The sequence below is a fragment of the Medicago truncatula genome, chromosome 3, assembly GCF_003473485.1.
Source record: "Medicago truncatula cultivar Jemalong A17 chromosome 3, MtrunA17r5.0-ANR, whole genome shotgun sequence".
NCBI lineage: Eukaryota > Viridiplantae > Streptophyta > Magnoliopsida > Fabales > Fabaceae > Medicago > Medicago truncatula.
Window position 1 is genome coordinate 47,414,478 of NC_053044.1, and position 25,865 is coordinate 47,440,342.

A 25,865-nucleotide genomic window follows, 5' to 3' on the forward strand; every position below is an offset into this window, starting at 1 on the left:
TTTTTTTTTTTTAAGGAATATTTATTTATTTCTTAAAATCAAATTAAGTCATCAAATTTTTGTTACGTCTCGCCAAGAATTATTTCATTCAAGAATTGCTAGTATCAATTTTAAACAACATTTGTGAAAACTTTTTAAGTAGTCAACACAATTCAAATATGTAGTTAATTCTATTGAATATATGGTTAATGGATGCACAAGATGTCAAAACTCATTTACCATCGATCTAACTTAAGGAAACAAATATTTAGATGTGATTAATGTTTAAATCTGTGTAGTTGAGCTCCTAAAAATTATGGTTAAACCACATTCAAATTCGTGATTAATAAAGTCTAGGTAAACATTGTTGCGGTTAGGGATAAAGTCTAGCTAAACATTGTTTCAATTAGGGATAAACCTATAAATTATCCGAACTGTTAGCTTAATTTCATTAACCACTTGAGCCCACTAAATCTTCGATTATATTGAAGATTTTCACTTCATTAAATTCAGTTGTCCGAATGTGAAGAAGGGATAGAGAAAGTGAGGCAAATTCCCAGAATCAAGGCAACAATGGTAAAGAATTGTATACAAAATTTGATATTCAATTCTTCAGCTTTCACATGGAGAAAGGAGAATAAGACTGATGGAAGCTGTTAGATACAGTTTTATAGTTCTCTCATCAGTATTTAAGATTTTACATACACTGGCTGGAAGAATTATTCAATTGCCAAGCAAGCACAAACCAGTTTTTTTTCAACCTGCATGCTGCAGAGGTAGAGTTAGGACTAAAAGGACAGCAATATACCATACAAAGTCCGTATGCAATTTGAAGCCCTAGGCTGGATGCTGCAGAAAAGGTTTGATTTAGTTTTGCTTATGTTTCTTGCCACCGGCCAGAATACGCTGGATTTGAAGTCCTCTGCTGAATGCTTGGTTGAATAGCAGCCTGGTTTGGAATTCTGAAACAAATGGGAACCATGCCAATATGGCCACTGGCGTAAATATAACCACTGCCATCAGGTATTCATAGCCCCTAGCTAAAGCTTTAACTGACCCCCACATTCCAATGCCCTTCACGATTGGCCTGCATGCTTGTGCTATCTGTACAATAAAACACCGCACCGGTCATAAAGAAGTGATTTTACATTCACCAGGGAACTTATTTAATTGCATGAATGAAAAGAGACTTTAAAGTTAATCAAGAAAAATTATTAATTAGCAATTTCTACGATGAAGGGCCAAGAATATGGTCAAGCCTGAATGTGGTTTAATGGCGGCGGCTACTAAACAAGTGCCAAGAGAAATTCATGGACGGACTAACTTAAGTCAAATTGTGTTGGACACAAACAAGTGCATATTCGGATGGATCCAATGAGACATATCTATCCAACAAAAGGTGGTGGTTAATAAACAAGTACCATTATAATTGCCCATGCTGTTGGCAAAAAGGCAAGGAGACTAGCAAAGATGTCTCCAACAGTGAGGCTAAGCAAAGTAAACATTAAGGCCAGGGCAACAACGGCTCCAATAAACAGAAACAATTTGAGAAGACGGAACATCAACTGGAAATCTGCGCTGAACTTCTTTCTGCCCATGGACACAATCTGCAGTTTCAGATGCCACCAATTAATAAAATTATTATCAAGCATATGCAGAAAAATATGCTTTTATTCAGAATGAACGTTTTTATCACCGAATACTAACCTTCAAGATAACCATGACAGCTACTATTACTATCCAGGACAGAGCATAAACCTGAAGAGAAAATACATGTCAGCAAACTCGTGGGTGGGTGGGGTGGGGGGTGGTGGTGGTCTGAAATATGACAACACTAAATAAAATTAAGCCAGCGTGCATAATTACCAAGATGCTCTTGTCACCTCTGGCTACATTGAGATGATACACAATCCCATACTGGTAGATAAAGAAACGTAAGGAAAGAAGAATCTCACAAATCCGCCCCACAAAGCCGGTGTGCTGCAGATGCTCCTGTTCCTCAGCCCACCATGACTCCCAACTCTTTGTTGAAGGAACACCAATACCACCTCGATTACTAATCCATTTATTCCAATCATCCCAGTCCTCAACTATCTTCTGCCACTCAAATCCTGATGGATTGAAAAGGAAAGGAGCAAACAACCAAGAACAAACCATAAACCACATTGACCATGAGAGAAGAGCGTATGTTGCTGAGTCAGGTGTTGCTGCTCCATAAATCTTATAGCAAATGAGCAACATTGTGAGCTCAATCCCTTTGACGAAGTGACTCCTAGAGTACAACCTGTAATTGTCTGCAAACTTTTCATGGCGAACAACAAATCCACGCCCAGTTGCTCTATACTTTGCCCCTCCATGCAGGAGAGTGCGTCCAAAATAGTGTATTTTCGTTCCAAGCGAGAAAGTGAAGAAAACAGGTGCGAGTTGCAACTGCATTATTATTAAGTCGCCTACAGCAGTTCTGAACCCTCTCTCCAGTCCAATTTCCATGAACATGGGTAAAGTCATTAGAAGTCCTATTTGGACAAGTGATTGTGAAGCTATAGCCGCCTTTAATGTATCGTCTCCCTTTCTCCTAGCAAACTTGACTATTGCAGCCTCAAATCCACTTAATGACAGGTACAGCTTGCCGTATAGGAAAGCATAAGTCGTAAAGACCACAATCTGTGAATCAGAAAAGGAAGATTTATTGCCAAGAAAAACACAAATTCAAATAGGTTACATTTTATAGTTCCCCAAAAGAAATTAGCAGCTCTCTATGTAACAACACTCAGTCACGTAAGTTTTGTGTGGGTTGAATATATATATATGGTTTAATGTTCAAGACTTCAAGCAATAAGATATTGATTTCCAGATCCATTACTCATATTGGGATTGATTTTATTCTTTTAAGGATCTGTTAGTCTCATTCTAATAACAAAGTTTTGAGCAATAATGATAATTATACTAATTGTGTTTCTTAGAATTTGGGTTGAGCCTAACTCAACCTTATAAAACCGGTTCATAAGGTGAGAACTACCCACCGCTTATAAACATACTTCCAGGCCTTATCTAGTCAAATATGGGACCTCTCAACACTCTCACACCCAGGATTGGAAATCTGGAGTGTGACCTGAGTGGCCCAAAGGATCTTGATAGGATTTGATACCAACTTAGAATTTGGGTTGAGCCTAACACAATTCTACAAGACTGGTTGTAAGGTGAGAGCTGCCCACCACTTAAAAGCGTATTTTCGGGTCTTATCTCATCCAATGTGGGACTCTTAACAATATTCTATAAAAACAGTAAGTGTTATTTTGCTTTATCCTAAATGCATTAATTAACCATTACCATTGAGCTGATATAAAATCCAACGGTCGTAAAATAAAACGATAACATGCGGAAAAAGTCAAAACGATGCCCCAGCCTGTAGACGTCTCTGCTTAGTATTTGCTCTCCATTACCGCAAGCCACCTTTGCTTCAAAAAGCGAGATCTGATTCATCCCAACATCTCTACCCTTTCCAACTTGGATGTATTCATGATGAGTAATATTCCCACGCCGTAGTGTTGAGTTGAATCCTATATAGGATAAGGCATGAGATACAGAAAAAGAAATATCAAATATCCATGATAATGAATATGTTTCAAGAATGTTACCGGCAAAAATATCCTCGCTCAAATGGATGCCACGAGAAGCCTTACTAATTCCTCCACGGGTAATGTGGAAAATTCTATCAAAAACATCTGGATGACCATAGTGAAATCGTACCCTAGAATTCCACAAATCCATCATTAGCCAGAAAATTTATACCCTGTACTAAATCCATTCTAATGTTTTATTTCTTGCAACAGTGGCAGAAGAGATGGGGAAAAAAGTTAATAGTTCATTGTTTTTGTCTCTAAAATTTCATGTAGTATAGGGCTGACAATACAGCAAGAAAAAAAACAAGAGGAAAGAAGAAAGCATAAAATTCATCAGCAAGTTGACCTTTGAAAGAAGGTTTTTATATATATTGCATGGATTTCTATTTTTAAAAATGACTATTTAAGTTAAGACAAAAGTGTCTTAAGTTAAACAAGTAATTGTATATAAAAGTCAACCATGTAATGAAATCACTAGAAAAAAAGGGCAGCCCGGTGCACTAAAGCTCCCGCATACGCTGGGTCCCACCATTTGGTGTATTGTGCGTAGCCTTGTGTTTTTTTTTACACATGAGGCTGTTTCCAGAACATGAACCCCGGACTTTTCAGTCAAGTAACAACAACTTTACCGTTGCGCCAAGGTTCCCCCTCTAATGAAATCACTAAACTTTCTTTGTTTTTTTTTTAAAAAAGAAGTCATCACTAAACTTACTTCAGGGGTCTTGCAAGAACTCTCTGACCAATTGTGACAAAGCTTGTTTCTTGATTTGACATAAACCAAGCCAAGGAAGAAACACTGTAACAAGTGACAGCATTAAGTAATATGGAAACTAAACATGACAAAATTTCTCTGTATGTAGAAGAAAAGTCATCATACCTGCCAGTGAAGATATGCTCACGAACACCTAATATAGTAGGTCGGCGCACTCCATGATCCTCGTTAAATTCCTCCAGAAGGTTACGCATTTTCAAAGCTTCTTCCAAGTAATTATCCTAGAAGAAATTTAAATTATACCGTTTCAATAGGCACTGACACCCAGTTTCACCTAGTTATAGTTTCCAAGTTTATAATTATTGTCTAACAAAACAATTTAATGTTTACCTGGTTCATGTCGATAGTCTGAAGAGCTTCTCCTCTGGTAAAAATAATTGCATGGTTTTGATTTTCAGGTTTCCCTTCTCCTAACTTCGCTGGACCTGGTAGTTTTATTCGATATATTTCCTTCACAAAAAATAATAAAACCATAAGTTCAAAGATATTCAAGAGTAAATTAATATGTTTCCTGACATCAATATGCATTTACCTGGTCATGATTGTCCACAGCTTTGACCAATACAGAGTAGTAAACTTTCTGTACTTTTCCTCCTTCTCTTTCTTCAAGCTCATCAATATATGCCACACGGAGCGAGGGATTGCTACAAATGAAGAACCAGAAATTATATTCTTAAATTAAGTGTTAAAAGTAAAACAAATATTGTACTTAAATTGAGTACAATTTATCAATTGGAGAACATACTTAACCATCAAATTCAGGATGTCTGTTGCATGGCGGTCTCCACTACGCTTCTGATTCCCATAGTTCTGACAGGTAGCGATATATGTGAACTTCATGTCAGCAACAGCCTCTAAACTGGCGTACAGTGATCTGTGACTCTTTTTATCTTCCTCGGATGGAACAGTAATAGCTTTATATCCATCAAGTATCTCTGCCCGCAAAATAACAGAAAACCATACAATCATCTATTATTTGTGGATAGAACTACACTTTTGTCGACCACCATGAATGAATACATAGTGACTTGCACGTAAGCTACAAGTTATGTATCGTTAAGAAAGGGAGAAGGACCAGGATTTGAAAAAATCTATAAATCACATGCTTGCCATCGCCACAATACCTACTAGATTTAGCTAAATAGATCAGAACAAAAAGAAATCATTCTTACCCTTTTCATTAGCCATATCAAGAAAAGCCTGGAGCTTAAGAGCCCGCCGATAGTACATCATTCCCCGAACTGCATTAATTCATAAGTTCAGAAGGAAAATTATTAATCAACCAAACTCTTCTGCAGGGATGAAGAGGGAGAAGCAATCATTACCTGTCCTGCTAAGTGTTTGACCTCGTAATGAGGCCCAATGACGTAGCTGCAATATATTCTCATCTCTTTCCCAAACCTCACTATCTTTCTTACAATTAAGTCGCTCCATGAAGTTATTCCACTCATCTGATAATATTACAATAATTTAGCTCAGTCATTTTTCTAATAACAAAATGCAGTCAAATTATATATTGTTAATTATACAAACCAGGGTATATCTTCTGCAGGTAATATATGATTGACACACCATCTTCATTTTCAACCTCAAGGTCATTCTTTGAGTAGACAGTCTCTTCACTGTAGTATGGAGTCATGACACTGCAACAATAAGTGAAAACTTTTAATAAGCACGTGACATGTTGGGGAAGAATAAGGACAGTTAGGGCAGATAGTCGATTAGTTTGTTAGAAGAGAGTTAACTAGATGAATAGGGAGAGTTATGGAGGGACTCATTTTGTGAAGTTGATAGCGTGTGAAAGGAGAAATCCTTTGTGAAGGGGAAATCTTGGAAGAGAGGTCTCTCTTCTGAAATGGGGGTCTTGGCCCAGCAATTGGAGTTGTTGTTATGTGAGTAGGAGGTCATAGGTTTGTATCATAGAATCAACCTTTTGTAAATGAATGGTAAGGTTATTGAAAATAGAACAAAATGGGTCCTTCCCTTTCTCGGACCCTACCACGGACGGAGCTTTATAGAACCAAATTTCCCTTTTATAAACACATTTAAAGTATAAATAAAAATGGTACTCTTTATAATCACATTTTATCAAAAAAAACATATGACCCTGAAGGTTATAGCTTCAACTGTTTTGGGAGGATGTAAAAATTTAGTATAGTTAGTTCAATATAAAAAATAAAAAAATAAAAAAAAAAACGAAAGATGAAGTTCCTGCAGATATCGGCACATATCTTCATGGTCATGAGCTCTGTATGATAAAAAAGCCTCAGACCTGAACGAGAGCATTTTACGAACTCTAGGAGCACGAGGCATATCCATGAACAGCGAATTGGTAAAGAATGCAATCCTTCTGCGTGCTTCAAGGTTTGTTGGAACCTCAATGGCAGATTCCTTCACCGTCAACAGCAAGTGAAGACGTCTAATCTGAAACACCCATAATTATTCATAAGTTATAGGAGCATCTGTATAGTTTGCTTTTCATACTGTAAGATAAATTTTATCAAAGAAGAAGAGAAGCATCTGGAAAGCTAATACTGATATTAACTATAAGTGTTTGTTTTTTTACTAAGTATTAATGTCGTAATTATTTATATTAATACTAATATAAACTATAAAAGTGTTAATGTTGTAATTTATTTATATTAATATAACTACCTGCTCCTCCCATTGTGATGTAACAACTGGAGGGAAGAGTACGGTCGGTTTTGCATCAGTACCAGCAAAAAGTTGCCTTCCAGTATCCTTGCTACTAAGATTAAGTTCTGCTAATTCGCTAATGAACACAATGTGAAAAGCATATGTTATTAAATTTCGTGAACGAATTTTATATTTCAAATGTGTGTGGCTAAGTTAACCAACCTGCTGTCATTCACCATCATATCACGAGTAAACACTTCTAACATGTCTTGCAACAATACCACCACTGTGTTGCGCTTGGATGAATCTGCAGCTTTCTGTAACCAAAAAGGAATATGTAAGCTTCCAAATAGGATAGTTACAGAAAGGCCATTCACAAATGGATGATACAATTAGTTTTCCTTCAAATGACTCACCAGAATTTCGACAAGCTCCACAAATTTCTTGCAAAGGGAAGGCAAAAATCCCATTCGGAAATTTGTAAGCAGTGTATTTTTAGAAATGCTGTTTTCAACTTCCTTTAGGATGATAGAGATTGTCCTGTTCCATCAGAATGAGTTCATAATTACTAATGATCATATAATTTCTACAGCTTCAATTCTATCTGCTAATCGAGAAAACAACACAAGCAACCGCTATGAAATTTGGAATGACTATCTATAGCAATATAAGTAGATTTAATGTGGTTCATGATAAAAAAAATGAGTACACAAGATAACCATTCCTTCCGTTATTTGTTTTAGGTTGATAAGTGATCCAATTTATTTTTTTTAAATATATAATTGAAATACAAATGGAAAGTAAACGCACATGAAACAAGGCTAATTGCTGTTCATGAAATTCAATGGAAACAGCAAGAGCCACATTTGTTATATTTGTAGAAAAAGAGAAGTTGGGAAAGCAAAGCATGCTGTAGTCCTACTAGAACTGGATCATAATGGCACAACCAAAGAAAATATGCCTTAGGTGTGAAGTGCAAACTGAAAGATATAGACATCAACAGGAAAGATACTAAAAGCCACCTTTTTTCAGCTTCTCCAATCACTAAAGTGTTCAAAATTTGTTGGAAAGATTCATAGCATTCAAGCACCGCACATTTCATATATTCGTCTCCACATATGCGCTTCCAAAGATCAGAGTCCCTACCTCGAAATTGAGCTGCCATATCCAGTGCAATAGGAATCTGCAAAGGTTGACCGGGAATCAAATTATATGAACTGGTAACACGTGAGTTTTAAAAATTGAATTGCGTGTGGAGTCAATAGGAACCTTGCTTGCAAGCATAAATGGTGGCCATTGAATTATTTTCAGGCTAGGATCTGATGAGTAAGGAACCAACAAAAGATCCATCTCCCTGGAGAGATGCAAACATGGTTTAGTCTTTGATAGGTGATAAACGACAAATCAAAATATGGAAGAGGAATAGTAGAAGTTAGGGATGAGGACAAAGAAAAGAAGATAAAGAGTTTGACTCTGAGGCCTTTCCTATCACTTATAATATCTTCTTCGCGATAACTGCAAATAATTTCGTTCCATAATTGGGCAAATTTAGCAGCTTCACTCCTTCTGTTGGCGGAAATCTATACAAACATTAAAACATAAGTGAAAATAAATATTTACATATAGCTTATTCCAGTTAGTGATGAGAAGAAAATGTGATAGACACCTCGGCAAATCGCTTAGAGAGGGAGAATTTCTTTTTCTTTCTCCTGTCAGTGGGAACCAAGTATGTGTTGAATGCACCAGGCAATGACTGAAACCGTGATCTTAGCATGCTCAAAGTGCGTATCTGTATAGGCAGAAGACAATGACATTAATTGGTTGTTAAAAATCATGACTTGAAGTATTTTATCTTTCTAGTTCCATAAGAGTAATCCTATTTTAAATTATTTGATAAAATGCAAACAGAAAACGACCTCTCCCAGACGATCGAAGGCTCCAAGAACACCGCCACACACAGTTGAGAAGATGGCATACCAAATTTGGGTGTCCATGAAATAAACCTGCATTCAAAATGTGAAGAGATGTTATCCTAAAAAAAATATCCCATGCAAAAGAAAAGATTAATATATGTGAACATGGCCAGGAAATATAGTGCACACACCATAAGTACAGGAACCCAGAGTGCAGCAACTGCACTATAATTATTTTGAGCTGCATAAACAGGAAATTTTAGATCTCAATAAAACTAATAAAAAGTCACAATTGAATAATTAAAATTGAGAAGAAACTACCCTGTGGGAAAAACTGATGCCAATTATAATCAACATGTCGAATGCTCATTATGTCCTTAGTTGGCTTAACAAGAGGTTTGATCTGAAGACAAAGTCAAAAAAGGCCGAACAAGTTCACAAAACATTTTAGGAAAACAATTACTACACGTGTAAAAATTACCTGGACAAAAAAGCTGAATGAAAATTTTGCAGCCAAAAGAAGCACCCAGAAAAGAGTGTACCTGAAATTTAAAATAGAATTTTGATGAAGAAACAAATTTTAAACAAATAACAAGAGCAATCCTTAAATGGCACTAATTACATATTATTCTGTTAAACTCACTTTAGGAGGGAAAGTTGACTCTCGTGCATCCCTCGTCCGACATAGATTCTTGGCTGCACAGTGACAAATAATAATTCAGAAAATGAACAAATGATTGTTATGAACAATTAGTACTCTAGTCAAGGGTGCCCAGGAAATTGGAAGAAAACCTTGATCAGACAAGTTAACCTATGGGTCTTTAGTTTTTTTAGAGAATCATTATTTTCTAATTAAAAGATGTTTACAAAAATTTATAATGCTCGTGTAAGTTGTTTTGCGAAGAAAAAAAAATAACTTCAAGTAGTTTTAGCGTTTTTCTTAAAAGCTTAAAGGAGCAGCTTGTGAGAAAAAAAACTTGCAGGTATAATTCTTGAAATTTACAATATACTTATTATCAGGAATAAAAAAGCTTTGGTTGTTGTTATATTCATTATCGAATTGGTATGGTACAATAATAGGCTGAGTGCATATTGAATCAAAATAGTTCAGTATAAAGTGCTTCTTTATCAGTTAACTTCTGTTATGTAATGTGCATCTGTACGCATGTACGTCTATGTGCATGTGTTTACACATTAACAATTAATTACACACACTTTGGCATATTATCTGTATGCTCTTCACGTGAAAGAGCTCGATGAGTTTTCCATTCAGATAAAATTGATAAAAATTGCTTGTCTCGCTGATTTTTATGATCAGGTGGAAATATGCGTTACTTTCACGGTGTAAATAAGCACATTGGATTGGAAGCATATCATACGCACTAAGTACCTGTTGCCACCATAAGAGGAGTCTAAATATGTGCCAGTCTGAGTTTTCAATCCAACGCCTAAGCATTGGGAAAAGAAAGAGAAGGGCCGCTAGTACATTTGGGATCAGATAAACTGCAACTGCTAAGACATAATATGGTGGAATCCCTTTCATTTGATGAACAAAAGAAAGCAACTTCCTGATAAACTCTGGGGCACCGTCGAAGGAATGCACGTAAAATATTTGAAGAACAATAACCCATAAAAGACTAACAATGACTTTGAGAACATTTCTTAGCACATCAGTGAATTTCCAGCGATGAAAGCCAGGAAAATTCAGACTCAGGTCCAAGATACCTAAATCAAAATAAAGAACAACAAACGAGATGTCACTTCCTAGGGTAATGGGTTAAAAAAAAATATCCGTATTGAAAAAATCTTGTAATTAGTTCTTCTGATAGAAGCATGATCAATTTACAAAAACAAAGTCATATATCTGAGTGTGTCATACTTTGAAGTAAACGAAGAAAGGCTGCTGTGATGAATATGCTAGAAAGTTTATATAAGACATCTTTTTGAAATATTTCCAACACTGAAATATTTCCCCATGCAATTATGAACATCGCCTGTAACAGGAATGTTTTGATCTTGTCAAAAATACAATCAATGGAAACATTAACATGACCATTTCCCTAAGAGAAATACCTGCAAACCCAGTATATAAAAGGTCCAAAGACGATCAAAAGTGCGGAAGAGGTTCCAGAATGACCGGGTCTCAACATAATTTGATTTGCCAGTTCTTGCAGATTTTGCCGGAGCACCTTTTCTTCCCTGATATGAATTTGTAAGTGTTGAACTGAATAATCATTTTACACTCAGGCAACTAACTTCTGGATATTAAATGTTAACTGAGCGCATACCTGTGTCAAATTAAATGTAGATTTAAAAAATTCACCATCATCACGCATGGGCCATCCAAGAGAAAAGCAATCAGGTGTCCTGCAACAAAATACATTGATCACTAAATCAATAAATTGTCAATTAATTAAAGACAAAACAAGCCAGAAAAATCGGATTCAATAGGATATGAAACCAAAAGCCAAACTAACCAGAAATACTCATTTAGATCATCGTAATTGCACCAGGCTGAGTGAGGAGCCATTCCATTTCTGCTTTTCTCAGCTTCCTGTATTAATTAATTGATTATAGCTCATCACTTAGTAGAAAGGTACCTGAAGCTAGCTAACAACGACCATAACAGAAAGAAGAAGAAAAAGCATACCGTATGAATGACTTTGTATATGGGAGATATAACCTTGCGCAAGAATGCCTCATCATCACCACCATAAGAAGGTTTGATATTTTCACCAGTAACAATGCTGACATTTCCAGCCAATAAACCATGAAGTTCATATGCCATCTGAAGTTAGAGTTAAACATTATTAATATACTATTTTTCTTAATAAAAAAAAAGAGTTGCATTTCATATCCAAAGATAATCTAGCCCAAGATACTGTGAAATGTATGAAAACAATGTGCTCACATTGTGAAATATGTAGCATATACACTCTGGCATGAAGCGAAGATTGGACGCTTCACCCCATATGAGAAGATACAAGCCCATATAAAGCAACTTTCTCTGTTGTATCTCTTGCTGACCTTGAGGAAGTCTGTTTGAATGAACAAGATAAGCATATTTAGCACAAAATTTCTAGTTTATTTATTTATTAAAATTTTGATGAGGAAAAATTATATAAATATTTGCTAAGCAAAGTACTTCATAGCTCACCGTAAACTATGTTTTCGTCCCAAAAATTTGCACCATGTTTTGTAATTCTTAAAGAGATCAGTCATCACTGAATTGACCGCGCGGTCATCAAGCTGCAATTGTAGGAAAGACCAGTGGAATATAACTATATAGGTCAAAACAAAGCAAGCTACCCTGATAACTAATATTACTGTTTCATTTTAATTTTATACTACAGTTTTGCCAATTGCAGGACGATGTAACAGACAGTTATATACCTTGTTGAGAGGCTCGGGTTTGGGGTGTAGCCTTATATGGTTGTTAGCAAGAAGCAAAATTAGATGCTCTCTCTGATTCCTGACATTGTCTCTCTGAGGGGAGGAAACATAACAACTTGTTAACCATAATATAATACAGATACAAAAGAAATTAGTTAGTCATAATCTTTCTCCTATCCAAGTTTTATTTGGGACCAAGAAAACATGCCTGGAACCCAAACATGGCTCTGAGCCAATCAAGCAGATCCAAATCTCCAGTTCTCTGGCGAGTTTGCTCGAATGCACTAGGCCAGTTCAAGCCACGAGTATTAAAAAGCGCAGAAACAGCTGCCTTAATCTATAAAACATGTAAACAAAGCCAAGGACGTCAGTGTAATTCCAAACACAAAACAGACTCCATATGAATCATTTCAGAACTGATACCTCTTCAAGCTGCATAATAGGCTGAAAAGCCCCGGCAGAATCCAACGGAAGAATGTTAAAAGGGGCATAAATTTCCGTCTTTTCCTGGACATCTCTAGCAGCTGCAATAATCTGAACACGCCACAAAATTCAATGATGTCACTCAAGCCTCCAAAATATGAATGCTGAGAGAAAATCAATGCAGGAACTACACAATTTTCAAACAATGACTAACCTCAGGAGCAACTTCTTCGACTTTCTCAGTCTTGTTAACAGCACAAAGCACTTCAAAAAGCACACCGGCGGTCTGGTAAGCTTTACCAAGCTGTGCTCTGGAAAAGAATATCAAAAACAAACCAGTAAATCATAATATAGTAGAAGCAATTATTCCCATCCATTTTTACAATGACTCACACAACATAAATCAATGTTTGGTTTCAATTTTGTGAGAACTACAAGTGATTCTGAAGACTTAAATTTGATTTTAGTATTGAGAATTCTCGAATGAATAATTTAGCCTCAAGAATTGATTTTAACTTGAAGCTAGGATTTATAGTTTTTGCCTTCGAACGTAAATTTTACACTCAAAATTATTGTTCAACTCATTTTCAGGTGAATGTATTCAAAGATAAATCATTTTACCTAAAATTCACTTTTAACACAAATCAATTTTGCAAAATCAACTTTCAACCCATTAATTGGCGTTGAGTTTGGCAGAGCTTCAACAAAGCTCGCGGCTAATTCAAACATACACCAGTGGACTCTATTGCACGACAATTCTGATCGAAGGTGTGTCTGACATGTGTCAAACACCGGCATAACACTGACACATATTTAATTTTGTCATTTTCTAAAACTATTGGCCGTGTCAGCGTGTTAGTGTCGCACCGAAGTATTACTAATATAAATAAATGTATGTATGTACCTGTCAGCCTGCTCTCCTTGGTCAAGTGCTTTGACATAGTTCTCATAGTATTGCTGATAATAAACTTGGATTTCTCTTGCATCTGTCTTCTTAGTCCGAGCAGCAAGACTGGTAGCATTGTCCTACACTTCCCAACATTTATGTCATTAATGATTTCATCATCTTGTGTTGTGTCCCCATTTCTCATTTCAATAACATTTTTCTCAAAAACTCTCAATTCAGTTTCTGAAAAAACCCATTCTATTGCCAATATGCCAGCGTCAAATGAATTAATGAAGTTATTCGTTCTTAAAATATCAATTTTTTTGTTTTTTTAACCCTCCAATTTCAATTCCCAAAAAGGAGAATGGTAATTTGAAGTTAGTGGGATAAGGATAGGGGGAAAAAAAAAATTGTTCTACCAAAAAATTAAACTTAGTTCTTCAGAACAATTGGTATGGTATTAACCGCCTAAGTCAAATTGATTGGTTAAATTTTTGTTCAATTATTCAATTCTTAGAAAAAACAAGTCATAATAATTCCAAGTTTGACATAAAGGTAAATAAAATTTAGACAAAAATTATTCCCACCAAAAATCGTCATATAAAACTCGTTAATCACTTAAAGCCAATCACTTCTTTCATTTTTTTTTTATTGATAAAGTTGAGTTCAATCACTTGGATATAAAATTATGGGTGATGCCTTGTAGTCCTTACTAAATGTATTTATATTTATAAAATTTTGCAATCAGATTTAATGTACATCTATATCAAAATATCTTTGATTTTATTATTAAATGTTTTGAAATTTTAATTTTTCAATGTATCGAGTATAAATAATATAATATAATTAAAAAGATTACAAGTGACATGTTATAGCATCCTTCAAAAAAATGACATGTTATAGCAGGAATTTTTTTTTTTTGGGGCAAGTTATAGTAGGATTTTTTGTGTCAATAGTTGGTTTTTTAAAAAACCAAACTATAATTCATCGGAGAGAATTAAATTTGAAACTTTAAGAGCAACACATTTCTAAGGTCTCAAGCCAACACTATTATGACTCTCTTTGGTCAAATTAAGCTATAAGCTCGCTGATAACCGATAAGCTAGCTAATATCTGAAAAGTTAGATTATAGCTGATGACTGATAGTTTAAAATTTATAGCTGAAAAACTAATTGTTTGAAGTTAAAGTGTTTGGTAAAATTAGCTTTTGAAATGAGTGATAAGTATAAAATGACATAAGAGTGCATGTATGTTTATTTTTTTATAAATTACATTTATAAATATTTTTAAGTGATATATTCATCTTAAATAATTAATTTATTTTAAAGTATTTTTTATCTTTAAAATAATAACTGTGATTTATGAATTTAATTGATATATTTTTTTAACAAATCTTATCTGACTTTATTTTTATACCTTTTTATGATTTTTTTTTCTTTTTATTTGAATCAGTAAATAATTTTAAAGAAAAAAATGATAATATGAATATATAAGTTCAATAGAAAGAGTCCGTTTTAGAACAATATTTCAAAGATAATTGATTAAAAAATGATAATACGAATATATATAAGTTCTCTTTTTACGTTGATTATGGTTAGAAATATTTCAAAGATAAAATGATATTTAGGCAATATATTTAGGCACCTATATATATGATTCAAAATAATACATCCTATTAATATATTAACGTATCGATAATATCAACGTAATATCTAAAAAAGTGAATCTTATGATTTAACGCGTATTGACAATCAACATAAGATATATTCTCTTTTTTATTTTGTGGTTTGCCTAAATTATATTCTCATATATTAATAATCAACATAAGATTTTCCTGTACTATTACTAAGTACGTATATTATTTTAAAGTTTTAGAACAATATATTGTTAATAAGATTCTCCTGAAATAATTCAGAAATCCTAGCTCAACTGGTAAAGTGCTGAAATTGTTAGGCCGGATGTCATGATCAGGGTTCGAACCCCGGTACTCCACTTGTGTGTGTGAGTTTATAATGGCTTTATCATTTCGTCTATCTACAAAAAAAAAGATTCTCCTAAAATATTGATCAAAAACAAAATCTTCAAAATTTAAATACTAGTGCAGGAATCTTTTGTTACCCTTGTAGAATTCATCCTTAAAAAAAAGAACTATAATTAAAAAAAAAAAAAATCAACGTAAAAAAGAGAGTTAGAACGTGGGCAGTTTTTCCTTTTTAGTGGGCAATTTATTTTTATAAAAAATAATATTAAAGGTTAAAAATGGAAGAAAATATGAAAAGCTATAAGCTACAAGCTCAAAAGCTACTTGAAATAGCTTATCACAAAAAGTTATAAGCTCATGAGAAAAACTTGTTACCAAACACGTCATGTTTTGATCCAACAAGCTTATAAGCTAATTCAACAAATTATAAGCTAACTTCTCGTCGTTACCAAACACAACATTAAGTAGTTTGCGTTAGTATTAGTTGCATTAACTAAAAAAAAATCAATTAATAATAATACAAAATTGAACCAATAAATTATATGAAGTTAATGTTCAATATCCACTTTAAGTTAAACTCTTTGAAAATAAATGTTATGCATGCATGCATAAAAAAAAGAGTACTATATATTTTGTTGTGTATGATAAAGGATAGTTATGTACCCTCTCCAATCGTTGCAGCAACAGCGTTTTGAATTGCCTCACACCACGCCCGCTTGAGCTTTGATCCAATCGATGTGCCTTTTCGAACGCATAAAATCGACCTTCCACAAACACACAAGCATAATAGTTTCATCATACTAACACCAAATGCATAAAATTGCATTATTGACATGAAAGCAAGCAATAACATACATAGATAGGCAACCCTAGGGCGTTCACTTTCGATCTCGTTGGCCACACGGAGAATAGGTGAAATTGTGGCGAGTGATGAAGGGACGACAACGTCATTGTCAAAAACCTCCATCGAGACGGTGGTCATGGCAGCGCTTCTCGACGGACGTCGAGTTAACGTTGAAGGTGCTGGCTCGAGACTCGACATGTCTGTCGACTCTCTCCTCCAGACTACCACCTACCTCTAGACTTTCAATTAACTCCCTCCGTATCTCCCTACACACAACAACAACACCAATTCAAATGCACGTTTAATTAATTAAATTTTGTGTTATTCGATGAACATAATAACAATTTGTATATGCAATATTGAATATTGACAATGTACCTGATGTGAATACCTTAGAATTGAAAACCAAAATGTGAAAGGAGAAAGAGAAAGTTAAATTGAATTTTAACTTGAGAAGATGCAGGAGCGTATTCTACGCTACACTGCAATTTTGTTGTGAGTGGTGTAAGAAAAAGAAAAGGAAGGGAAGATTGAGAAAGAAGCCGGGAATAGCCGAACATTGTGAGAGAGAAAGGAAGAAAAAGGTGACATGTGGCGGAATGACAGATAGATTATTAGATGTCGTCATAAAAAAATAAATGATTGAAAGAACATCATTTTCGGAGACAACACAAGAAACACAAAAGAAAAGGGAACAATTGACTATGGAAAACTATCATGATACATATTTGTTATTATTGAATGCTTCAAAGATTTTCCAGATTCATCCATAGGTCGTTTTATTATTATTTTTTTGCATTTTTTTTGTCCTTTTACTAAAATAAAAAATTAACCTTAGGCAAAAACAATAAAAAAAAACATGAAAAATTAAAAGATAACATGTTGTAATATATTAACTTTTTTGTATGAATTTTATATATTAACTTGTAAAGAGATTAAGATTGTGTTTGATATGTTAAAATAAGAATGACAGAACAAGACAACTCTTGTTGCACAATACTATTTGATTTGCAAAGTTGTTTTAGGGACATGACAAACGGAAGGCAAGGGGAAGCAGTCTTTTGTCCATCAAAAATCGTACTAAGATAAAAAATAAAAAAAATCAATACATAAAAGTTTGTTTTGTGTGTTGTATTTTAGCATATCAAACTCACCCTAAACAAATATTTCATGCATATCTTATCTTATTATTTATAAAGCGACTAAAAAAATATAAAGCAATTAGTTTTTGCATTAATTTATCAATAATAACGTCACACTTTAAGCATATCAAAACACTCGTAAAGGATCACCCGCATCTCTAGAAATTAACCAACATTTCATCTCTCCTTGAGGTTATAACAAACAAATATAAATCTCTAACATATGTCTAGTAAACAAAAAAAAAATTAATAGGAATATTTCCTCAACAAAAGTACAAAAAGACTCAACGCCTGCATCCAACCTTCCCTGGATATCCCTTTAAGATATTCCCTCAAAAGTCTGCTTAGTTCGATGCACCTCCTTTACACTTACATCATACGCAATCATCACTCCAAACAACAAAATGACGACTTACGAGGCCAAAAGGCCCATGCTCGACACTTACAAGGCCCGATACTTCTTTCGTCTAAGAATCCACCACCGAGCATGAACCCAAATCATAAGAAGGCCCAATGGCAACACACACGATATCTTCAACTATGGATACTTCATATTCCTCCCTCCAATAGATATAAACATAAGATTCTCTAGAATATGTAACGTCTCTGACCATTATGGTTCTTCAATCCTCAACAAATACAAAACTCATTGGTCTGCAACAATCGTCCAACTGATATCTCGATCTTGACTCCCTTGATTTCATATAAAGGTAATTAGACAACCAACTCAAAATACATACAATGTATTTTTCAATGCATCTCGACGGTTGTTGCTCAACAATATCATAATTTTGATCACTCCATATCAAAAACAATCCTCATTAGACAATCAAGTTTTGGTTTTCGCCAGAATATGCTTGAGAGTTGAATTTTGTAAGAAAAAGGGAGAATATTTATTTATATTTTTAAGTTAGAGATTGTAGGAAAAGAGGAAAAGTATATTTTTCTTGACAGATTATAAATTATATAGGAAAAGAGAGGACTATATTCTTTTTTTAACAAACTATAAATATTTTTTTTTATTACAGAACTGAAAATATTTCTTATTTTTAAAGAAGAACTATAAATTTTATTTTTGTTTTGACAACCAACTATAAATATTTCTAAAATCTATTAAAATGATAATTGGTATATTCACAACCATATATCACATTAATCCTTTGATATTTATTTTAAATGTGAGACTATTTTTCAAGATATAGACTTAGATCTCAAAAGCTCTTACCAAAAAAAAAAAAGATCTCAAAAGCTCAACTCTCTTGCACATTTTAGACACGGTAATGTTTGTCTAAAATTTTTCACACAGAAAATCAAGACTATTTCTTTTTTTTTTTTTTTGGTCGAAAGAGATGAGATTCCAAAAAAATCAAGACTATTTCTTCTAGATTTGAGACTCTCATCATGGGCTAAGTTGGCTCCTCTGAATTGGTGTTAGGGGTTGCAATTCCTTCAAGTTTAGGGTTTTTCGTCCGTCTCTTTTCTTTTTAGATTTTAAGGATTAAGGATAAGGATAAGGATGTATTTTATCCTCTTCATTGACAAAAAAAAAATTCTAATGATAATTGAAGGATGGTAATCAAGATCTGGCGCTTGACAAATCACAACCTTCATATCAAATCCCATAAAATCTTGCACTAATCAGATTTCCATCCACTCTTTCTTGTCACCATTTGTCTTCATATGTCACCAGCCTTCACATTGTTTTTTTTATTCTAAGAGGAAGAGGATTATTAATTCAAGACGTCGCTTAAATTTTTATCAAATATATTATAGTCCGTTTGGATTGAGTTTATTTTGAGCTTATGAAAAATAACTTATGCAAATAAATATGTTTTTAAATTAAAATATAAGTTCTCACTAACGAAAATTTTATCTTCATAAATTGTTTTCTCATAAACTATTTTAACAAACTTGTGAATAATAAATAAAAGCTTATTTATTTACGTAAATTGTTTTGTATATACTTAAATTAAGGTCAATCCAAACGGGTCTATATAGTGAATTATTATTCATATCCGTTTCTGAAGTGTTGGGACCCGCAAGAAAAGATATCTTATTTCCTTTCAATTTCTCACATTAGTCATAACATGTCCCAACCTAACGTATCTTACAGCATGAATGTAATTATATATATATATATATATATATATATATATATATATATATATATCTTTAATATTTAAACAAAAAAGGTAATATAATAAGACTGGTGCTAGTCACACAAAAAAAAAAACAAGTTACACCTCAGAATGACTAATATACCATTTAACTAAGATAAAAATTTCAAATTAACTAAATTTACATTAACGTAAATTGAACATAAGTAAACTTAATTTATATTAACCTAAATTTAACATAAGGTAAACTTAATTTACATTAACCTAGATTGAACGTAAGTAAACTGAATTTACAAACTTAATTTACATTAATCTAGATTTAACGTAAGTAAACTGAATTTACATTAACCTAAGTAAACTGAATTTACACTAACCTAGATTGAACGTAAGTAAACTGAATTTACATTAACCTAGATTGAACGTAAGTAAACTGAATTTACCAAACTTAATTTACATTAACCTATATTGAACGTAAGTAAACTGAATTTACATTAACCTAGATTGAACATAAGTAAACTGAATTTACACTAACCTAAATTGAACGTAAGTAAACTGAATTTACATTAACCTAGATTGAACGTAAGTAAACTACATTTACAAACTTAATTTACATTAACCTATATTGAACGTAAGTAAACTGAATTTACATTAACCTAGATTGAACGTAAGTAAATTCAAACGTAAGTAAACTGAATTTACATTAACCTAGATTGAACGTAAGTAAACTGAATTTACAAACTTAATTTACATTAACCTAGATTGAACGTAAGTAAACTGAATTTACAAACTTAATTTACATTAACCTAAATTGAACGTAAGTAAACTGAATTTACATTAACCTAGATTGAACATAAGTAAACTGAATTTACACTAACCTAAATTGAACATACGTAAACTTGAATTTACATTAACCTACGTACGTAAACTACACTAACCACTTTTATATACATATACGTAAACTTAATTTACACCAACCTCTCGCTTAAAATCAAATTGACAAACATATCTCATACCAAAACAAACAATAAACAAATAGAAACTCATCGAAAATGAAATTTATGAAATTCACTAACCTTTATGAATATAGTACAGATCAATAACAAAGATGTTGATTCAGATATTGGTTGCACATCTATGGTGATTTGTGGATGAAAGGGGGTAAGGGTTCAGAATGATCATAAAAGATGGGTTTTTAAAAATTTACATGAAGAGGACAATTTTGGTATTATTGTAAAATTTTAAATAAATTTGGGTATAACTTGTTTTTTTTGGGATGTGACTAGCACCAGTCATATAATAATCCATGTGATCCTTTGAGAGAATATGCATGTATAAAATAAGGGCTTAATTACACTTTTGGTCCTCGTGTTTTGTCCTACTCACGAAAATGATTATGCCCTTTTAAAACAGAACAAAACGGTCCTTCAATTATCATTTTTGTTGCATTTTTCGTCCTACCCCCCATTTTATTCTCCAAAAACGCAGATAAATAACAGTTTTAGACCTACCCCTATGTTCTACCATGAAATAAATAAGGAATAAAGCATGTGGGTACAAAGAATCCACTTTATTCAACACACTAACCAAAAAAACCCTAATTTCTAAGATATGTTAGAAATTAGGGTTTTTTTGGTTAGTGTGCTGAATAGAATAGATTCCTTGTGCCCACATGTTTTATTCCTTGTTGACTTCATGGTTGAGCATAGGGGTAGGTCTAAAACTGCCTAAAACTGTCATTTCTCTGCGTTTCTGGGGTATGAAAATAGGAGGTAGGACGAAAAATGCAACAAAAATGATAATTGAATGACCGTTTTGTTCTGTTTTAAAAGGGCAGAACCAGTTTCGTGAGTAGGCCAAAACACGAGGACCAAAAGTGTAATTAAGCCTAAAATAAAATATAGGGTTTGGATTAAATATGTTTTTGGTCCTTATAAATATACCAACTTTTCATTTTAACCCCTCTAAAGTTTTCCTTCAACTTTTAGTCCCTATAAAATTTTCAATCACTACTTTTGGTCTCTCTTTTAAAGTAAATTCTTATGTAGAATTCATATTTTTGAATAAATTTTTTTCGAAAAATTCATAATATTATAAGAATCTCTCCCTAAAAAAATTAGAATTTTTTAACAAAACATGAATTTAATATGAATTTTTACATTTTTTACGGTTAAAAATTCATATTAAATTTGTGTTTTATTAAAAAAAATTCTAACTTTTTTTGTGAATTTGTTTTACAATATTCTACACATTTCTGCACAATTTCATTAAAAAATACAAAATATAACTTAAAAATAGGGACTAAAAGTAGTGACTAAAAATTTTACAGGGACTAAAAGTTGAAGGAAAATTTTTGAGGGACTAAAACGAAAAGCTGATATATTTATAGGGACCAGAAACATATTTAACCCTAAAATATATTAACTGCAATCAAATGTCAATTCTATTATACCCAAAAAAAAATGTCAGTTCTCGGACGTTTTCCAAAATAAAGTAGATTATAAATCATATACCATATAACTTTTCCTAAGTCAGGTTAAAAAAAAATTAACTCCTTTAAATATTTGTCATCAACCAACTTTTTTTTAGGTGAAATTCTATCTATATAACAACCAACTTATCCCTTTCTTATTTCTAACTCTATCACCTATTTCAGATATCAGTTGCATTTTATTTTTAACAAGTATCAATTTAATTTAATTTAATTTTTCAAAGTGAGTTGTAAAGTAAAGATGTTCTAGAAACTTTTAGTTCCGTTTACATAATTTGCAATAAAGTGGGGGTACGAAGACCTACTAAACAACGTACAAAGACCTCCAGCAGACCAGAAATTAATTAATTTGGAGTATTCAACTTATTTTTGCAAAGCCAAAACAAGGTAAGGTTGGTAGGAGGAAGTCGTTGGAAGCATCTTTATTCTCTCTACTCGTGCCTTTTGTTAAAGTAAAAAACCCAAAAATATATCCAAATTCAGCATTGGACATCGACGAATCTTGACGTTGTTTCTCCTTCAGAATCAAAAAAGTTCCATGCCGGGTGGTTGATAGTACATCTACACAAGTCTTATTTTTAAAAAGTGCAACTACTCACCCTCTAGTTTACCAAACTTTAACATAAGTTTCATCTGACCACAAACAAACGATGTTGTGACCGAAATCACATATTAATGGCAAAGAAGCATAAAATTATAATTCAACTTGCACTTCAACGTATAATATCTCTTTACAATCCTTTACTATTTAAGTTGAACTACCGTTCTTTCAAACAAACAAAAAAATTGCACTACCTTTTTACCGTCATAGTTTAATAGCAATTTTTTTTTTTTAAAGACTCTTTAAATTTCATAACTTTAAAGAGGTTGACATTATTTTTGTGTTTATGTTGAAAATTGTTTATATGTACATGATAGATAGGAATTTGATAAATTTTTAGGTATATTTAAGTTTGATGAAATATGCCCCCTCCGCTAAAAATTAAATATATTAGATTATTTTTTTTATCAATAATTCTAAATATAGCGAAAATTCCTGTCACGAAAGCGTCACAATTGATGTGGGGAGTTTCTACGGTGCAGTCAGAAAACTGACTCTTTTGAAAAAATTAATCTTGATCTTAATGTTCGATTCATTTTTAAATTGTTGATTGCTGATTAATGATCAATATTAATTCATCTAGTAATGCTTGCAAAATCTTGGACTTACAAGTACTATTTTATCGTTGGCATCTTTAACATGTAAACAACATAGTTGATGATATTATGCGATAGTGTTACACTTTCTGGGGTGTTACACTTAAAACAAGATAAGATAAAATTAGATTAAGTGCAATTTTGTTAATCTGATGAATTGATGATATTATGAGGATTAAACTTTTGATGTCATCGTACAAATAGTGGAGTGCTACTCACTACACTTTTGATGCTATAGTGTTGACTTCAAAAAAGTCATTCTCATGACTTCACCATAAAATTTTACTTGATGTTGTATGGGAACTCTTGCATTTCTCTCTCTTTTTTCTACCATTTTCATCACTTTTGTCATTTATCACTCTCTTTTCTTCCACAACCTTCACCCCTTCCATAGTATTCATCAATGCCGACAAAAATGGACTCTTCTCCAACTTTGATCTCAAAGTTCACAATCAAGTGCCACGGTTCCAACCAATCATGGTAAAATATTTGGGTCTAGTTCAGAAGAGTATCAAAAGATATTAGTAGCTGTGGTGGACCTATGGTACTATTATTTTATAACACTTTTAAGAAAGAATTATGAAAAATAGCTAAGGGAAATTTTCTTTAGCATATGTCTTTGTGCATATAGCATCACTTAAAAATTATACTCCCTATCGTTATGAGATGTTTGAATTGCACTTTGCTTTATTGAAAATTAAATATTTATTACACTTTAATATATTTTAATATTAAAAAATATATTTACAATAACAATAAACTTTAAGCCTTTGTCAAAAAAAAACAATAAACTTTAAGCCACAACTTTTTGTGGAGGAAATTTCAAGCCAGCATTTAAGAAATTAATTTTCCTTTTTTTATAACATCAAATGTCAATGATAATTAACTTTAAATATTTTATTATTAATTTTATGCTTTTATAATATAAAATTTAATTTTAATCATTTGTCCTATATCGTTTTTTTAATGAAATTCAACATTTTTATATTAGACTTGTGCTGAGTCGTTTATTTATAATGAAAGTTCGCAATCTATCAAAGCAAAAAAAAGTTTTGACCCATTCAGAATGCATGTGGATCAGTACATACGAGAACTAGCCTGCAAAAGTGGAAGAAAGAAACCGACCCACAAGAACAAATCCAATCGGAGGAAAAACAACAATCAAGTTGGAGCCTATGTCATTAACACATTAAACATGTGATCAATTTGGATAGAGAACACATCTTTTAAGAAAGAGAAATTATATTTATACAACTATTTTGTGACAACTTTTGGATTAGTATCTCTCTCACACTCAGATCATGTTCTTACTTCTTACCATTTCTTTCTTTTCTTTTCTCTCTCTATTGTTTTTAGCCAATAAAAAGAAAAAAAAAAATAGTTGTCACAAAAGTTATTACCAAATAGTTGTATGAATATCTTTACTCTTTAAAAAATAAGTACTAAAAAATATTCACTAATTCTCTATCCATATTCATGAAACGGGTTGCGATTTTTTTTTTGTTGTTGTTGTTGTTGTTAAGATATGACAACGGATTATGATGTTTATCGTTAAGCATAAGGAAAAGCTATACCTTTCCCTGAGAGTCACTCAAACTCATATGTATAATGAGATTCACATGTACTTGACTTCCTTCTATTAAGTTTTTATGGTCACATCATTCTATCCTTTGAAAGCCGCGGCCCTATATTTTTGAGTGCAAGCAAAAGTCTGTGTAAAAAATTCTAGGCCGTCTTTAGAAAATTGTGGATAAGTACCTTACAGTTAATTTAAACCAGTCATATGCATTTCAATAACATTTATTTTTAGAATTAGAATTCTTGGTTTGACATAATTAGTAAGTAGATGTGACTGATTTTAACTAGTAGAGAGTAACTTACCCTCAATTTTCCAAAGACAACCTAAGTTTAATTTTTTTTTCCTTTCATGAAATGGAGTGTATAACGTCCTTATCAATGGAGAGCTGGAACCACAATATAAGGTTCACATTCATCCAATCTAATTAAGCATTTGGTTACCCCACTTGGTGAAATCGAGTATGAAGCACGAAAAATTCCAAAAGATAGTGACCAATGATTTAAGGATCAGAAACTGGCTAGATACAATTAAACACATGTTGAATGAAGGGAGCACTTCTTCTAGAAGCTTACAACTTATCAGTTATCATTATGGGGATTGGGGGCAACATTGGCAGCCAAGAGTAGATGCGTAGAAGCACATATAATGAAGTAATTTAATAGAAGCAGAGCCATACAGAATACCATGCATGAACGCAAAATGGAACGCGACTCCACTTTTGATCTCACAAAGTAATAAATAGGAAGGGAAATAATAGGAAAATAAATATTAATGATTCCTTAATATTGTAAGATGATACTTCCTCCGTCCCTAATTATAAGACCCTTTTAAGAATTTTTTTTGTCTCTTTTTATAAGACTTATTTGCTATTTCCAACTACATTAATTATTT

At 32.8% G+C, this 25,865-nt stretch overlaps 1 protein-coding gene and 1 non-coding gene across 3 annotated transcripts; both read right to left on the reverse strand.

Annotated features, from left to right (window-relative positions):
• Positions 1-532: 532 nt before the first annotated feature.
• Positions 533-16,679, reverse strand: LOC11418933 (callose synthase 5). 2 transcript variants are annotated; one of them, XM_024779385.2, is made up of 42 exons: positions 16,463-16,679; positions 16,271-16,371; positions 13,645-13,766; positions 12,955-13,051; positions 12,741-12,851; positions 12,526-12,654; positions 12,318-12,410; positions 12,082-12,173; positions 11,836-11,962; positions 11,575-11,712; positions 11,402-11,478; positions 11,213-11,291; positions 10,998-11,123; positions 10,804-10,918; positions 10,315-10,649; positions 9,568-9,620; positions 9,406-9,466; positions 9,246-9,327; positions 9,116-9,165; positions 8,928-9,014; positions 8,678-8,800; positions 8,497-8,591; positions 8,281-8,365; positions 8,034-8,194; positions 7,428-7,551; positions 7,234-7,328; positions 7,030-7,147; positions 6,647-6,798; positions 5,908-6,017; positions 5,700-5,825; positions 5,547-5,615; positions 5,120-5,309; positions 4,907-5,018; positions 4,705-4,824; positions 4,480-4,595; positions 4,315-4,398; positions 3,618-3,730; positions 3,310-3,539; positions 1,846-2,643; positions 1,687-1,737; positions 1,401-1,586; positions 533-1,083 (listed from the first exon to the last, which is right to left on the reverse strand). In XM_024779385.2, the coding sequence occupies exons 1-42, from the start codon at positions 16,647-16,649 to the stop codon at positions 847-849; spliced, it is 5,757 nt and encodes a 1,918-aa protein (XP_024635153.1). In that variant the 5' UTR covers positions 16,650-16,679; the 3' UTR covers positions 533-846. The 2 variants fall into 2 exon arrangements, with proteins under 2 accessions (XP_024635153.1, XP_039687643.1); XM_039831709.1 differs by lacking the exons at positions 13,645-13,766; positions 16,271-16,371; positions 16,463-16,679 and adding an exon at positions 13,362-13,493.
• On the reverse strand, positions 5,538-5,618 carry LOC112420545 (small nucleolar RNA J33). The gene has a single exon (XR_003010725.1). It is a non-coding gene; the product is annotated as a small nucleolar RNA J33 (small nucleolar RNA).
• Positions 16,680-25,865: the final 9,186 nt, after the last annotated feature.

What these genes read in the sequence shown, in the direction of transcription:
- LOC11418933 (XM_024779385.2), bottom strand. Translation starts at nt 16,649, where the DNA reads ATGTCGAGTCTCGAGCCAGCACCTTCAACGTTAACTCGACGTCCGTCG. An exon ending in CCTGCAGAAGATATACCCTG is followed by an intron (nt 5,826 to 5,907) that starts GTTTGTATAATT and finishes TAATATTATCAG; the next exon opens with ATGAGTGGAATAACTTCATG. An exon ending in TCAAACACTTAGCAGGACAG is followed by an intron (nt 5,616 to 5,699) that starts GTAATGATTGCT and finishes GAATTAATGCAG; the next exon opens with TTCGGGGAATGATGTACTAT.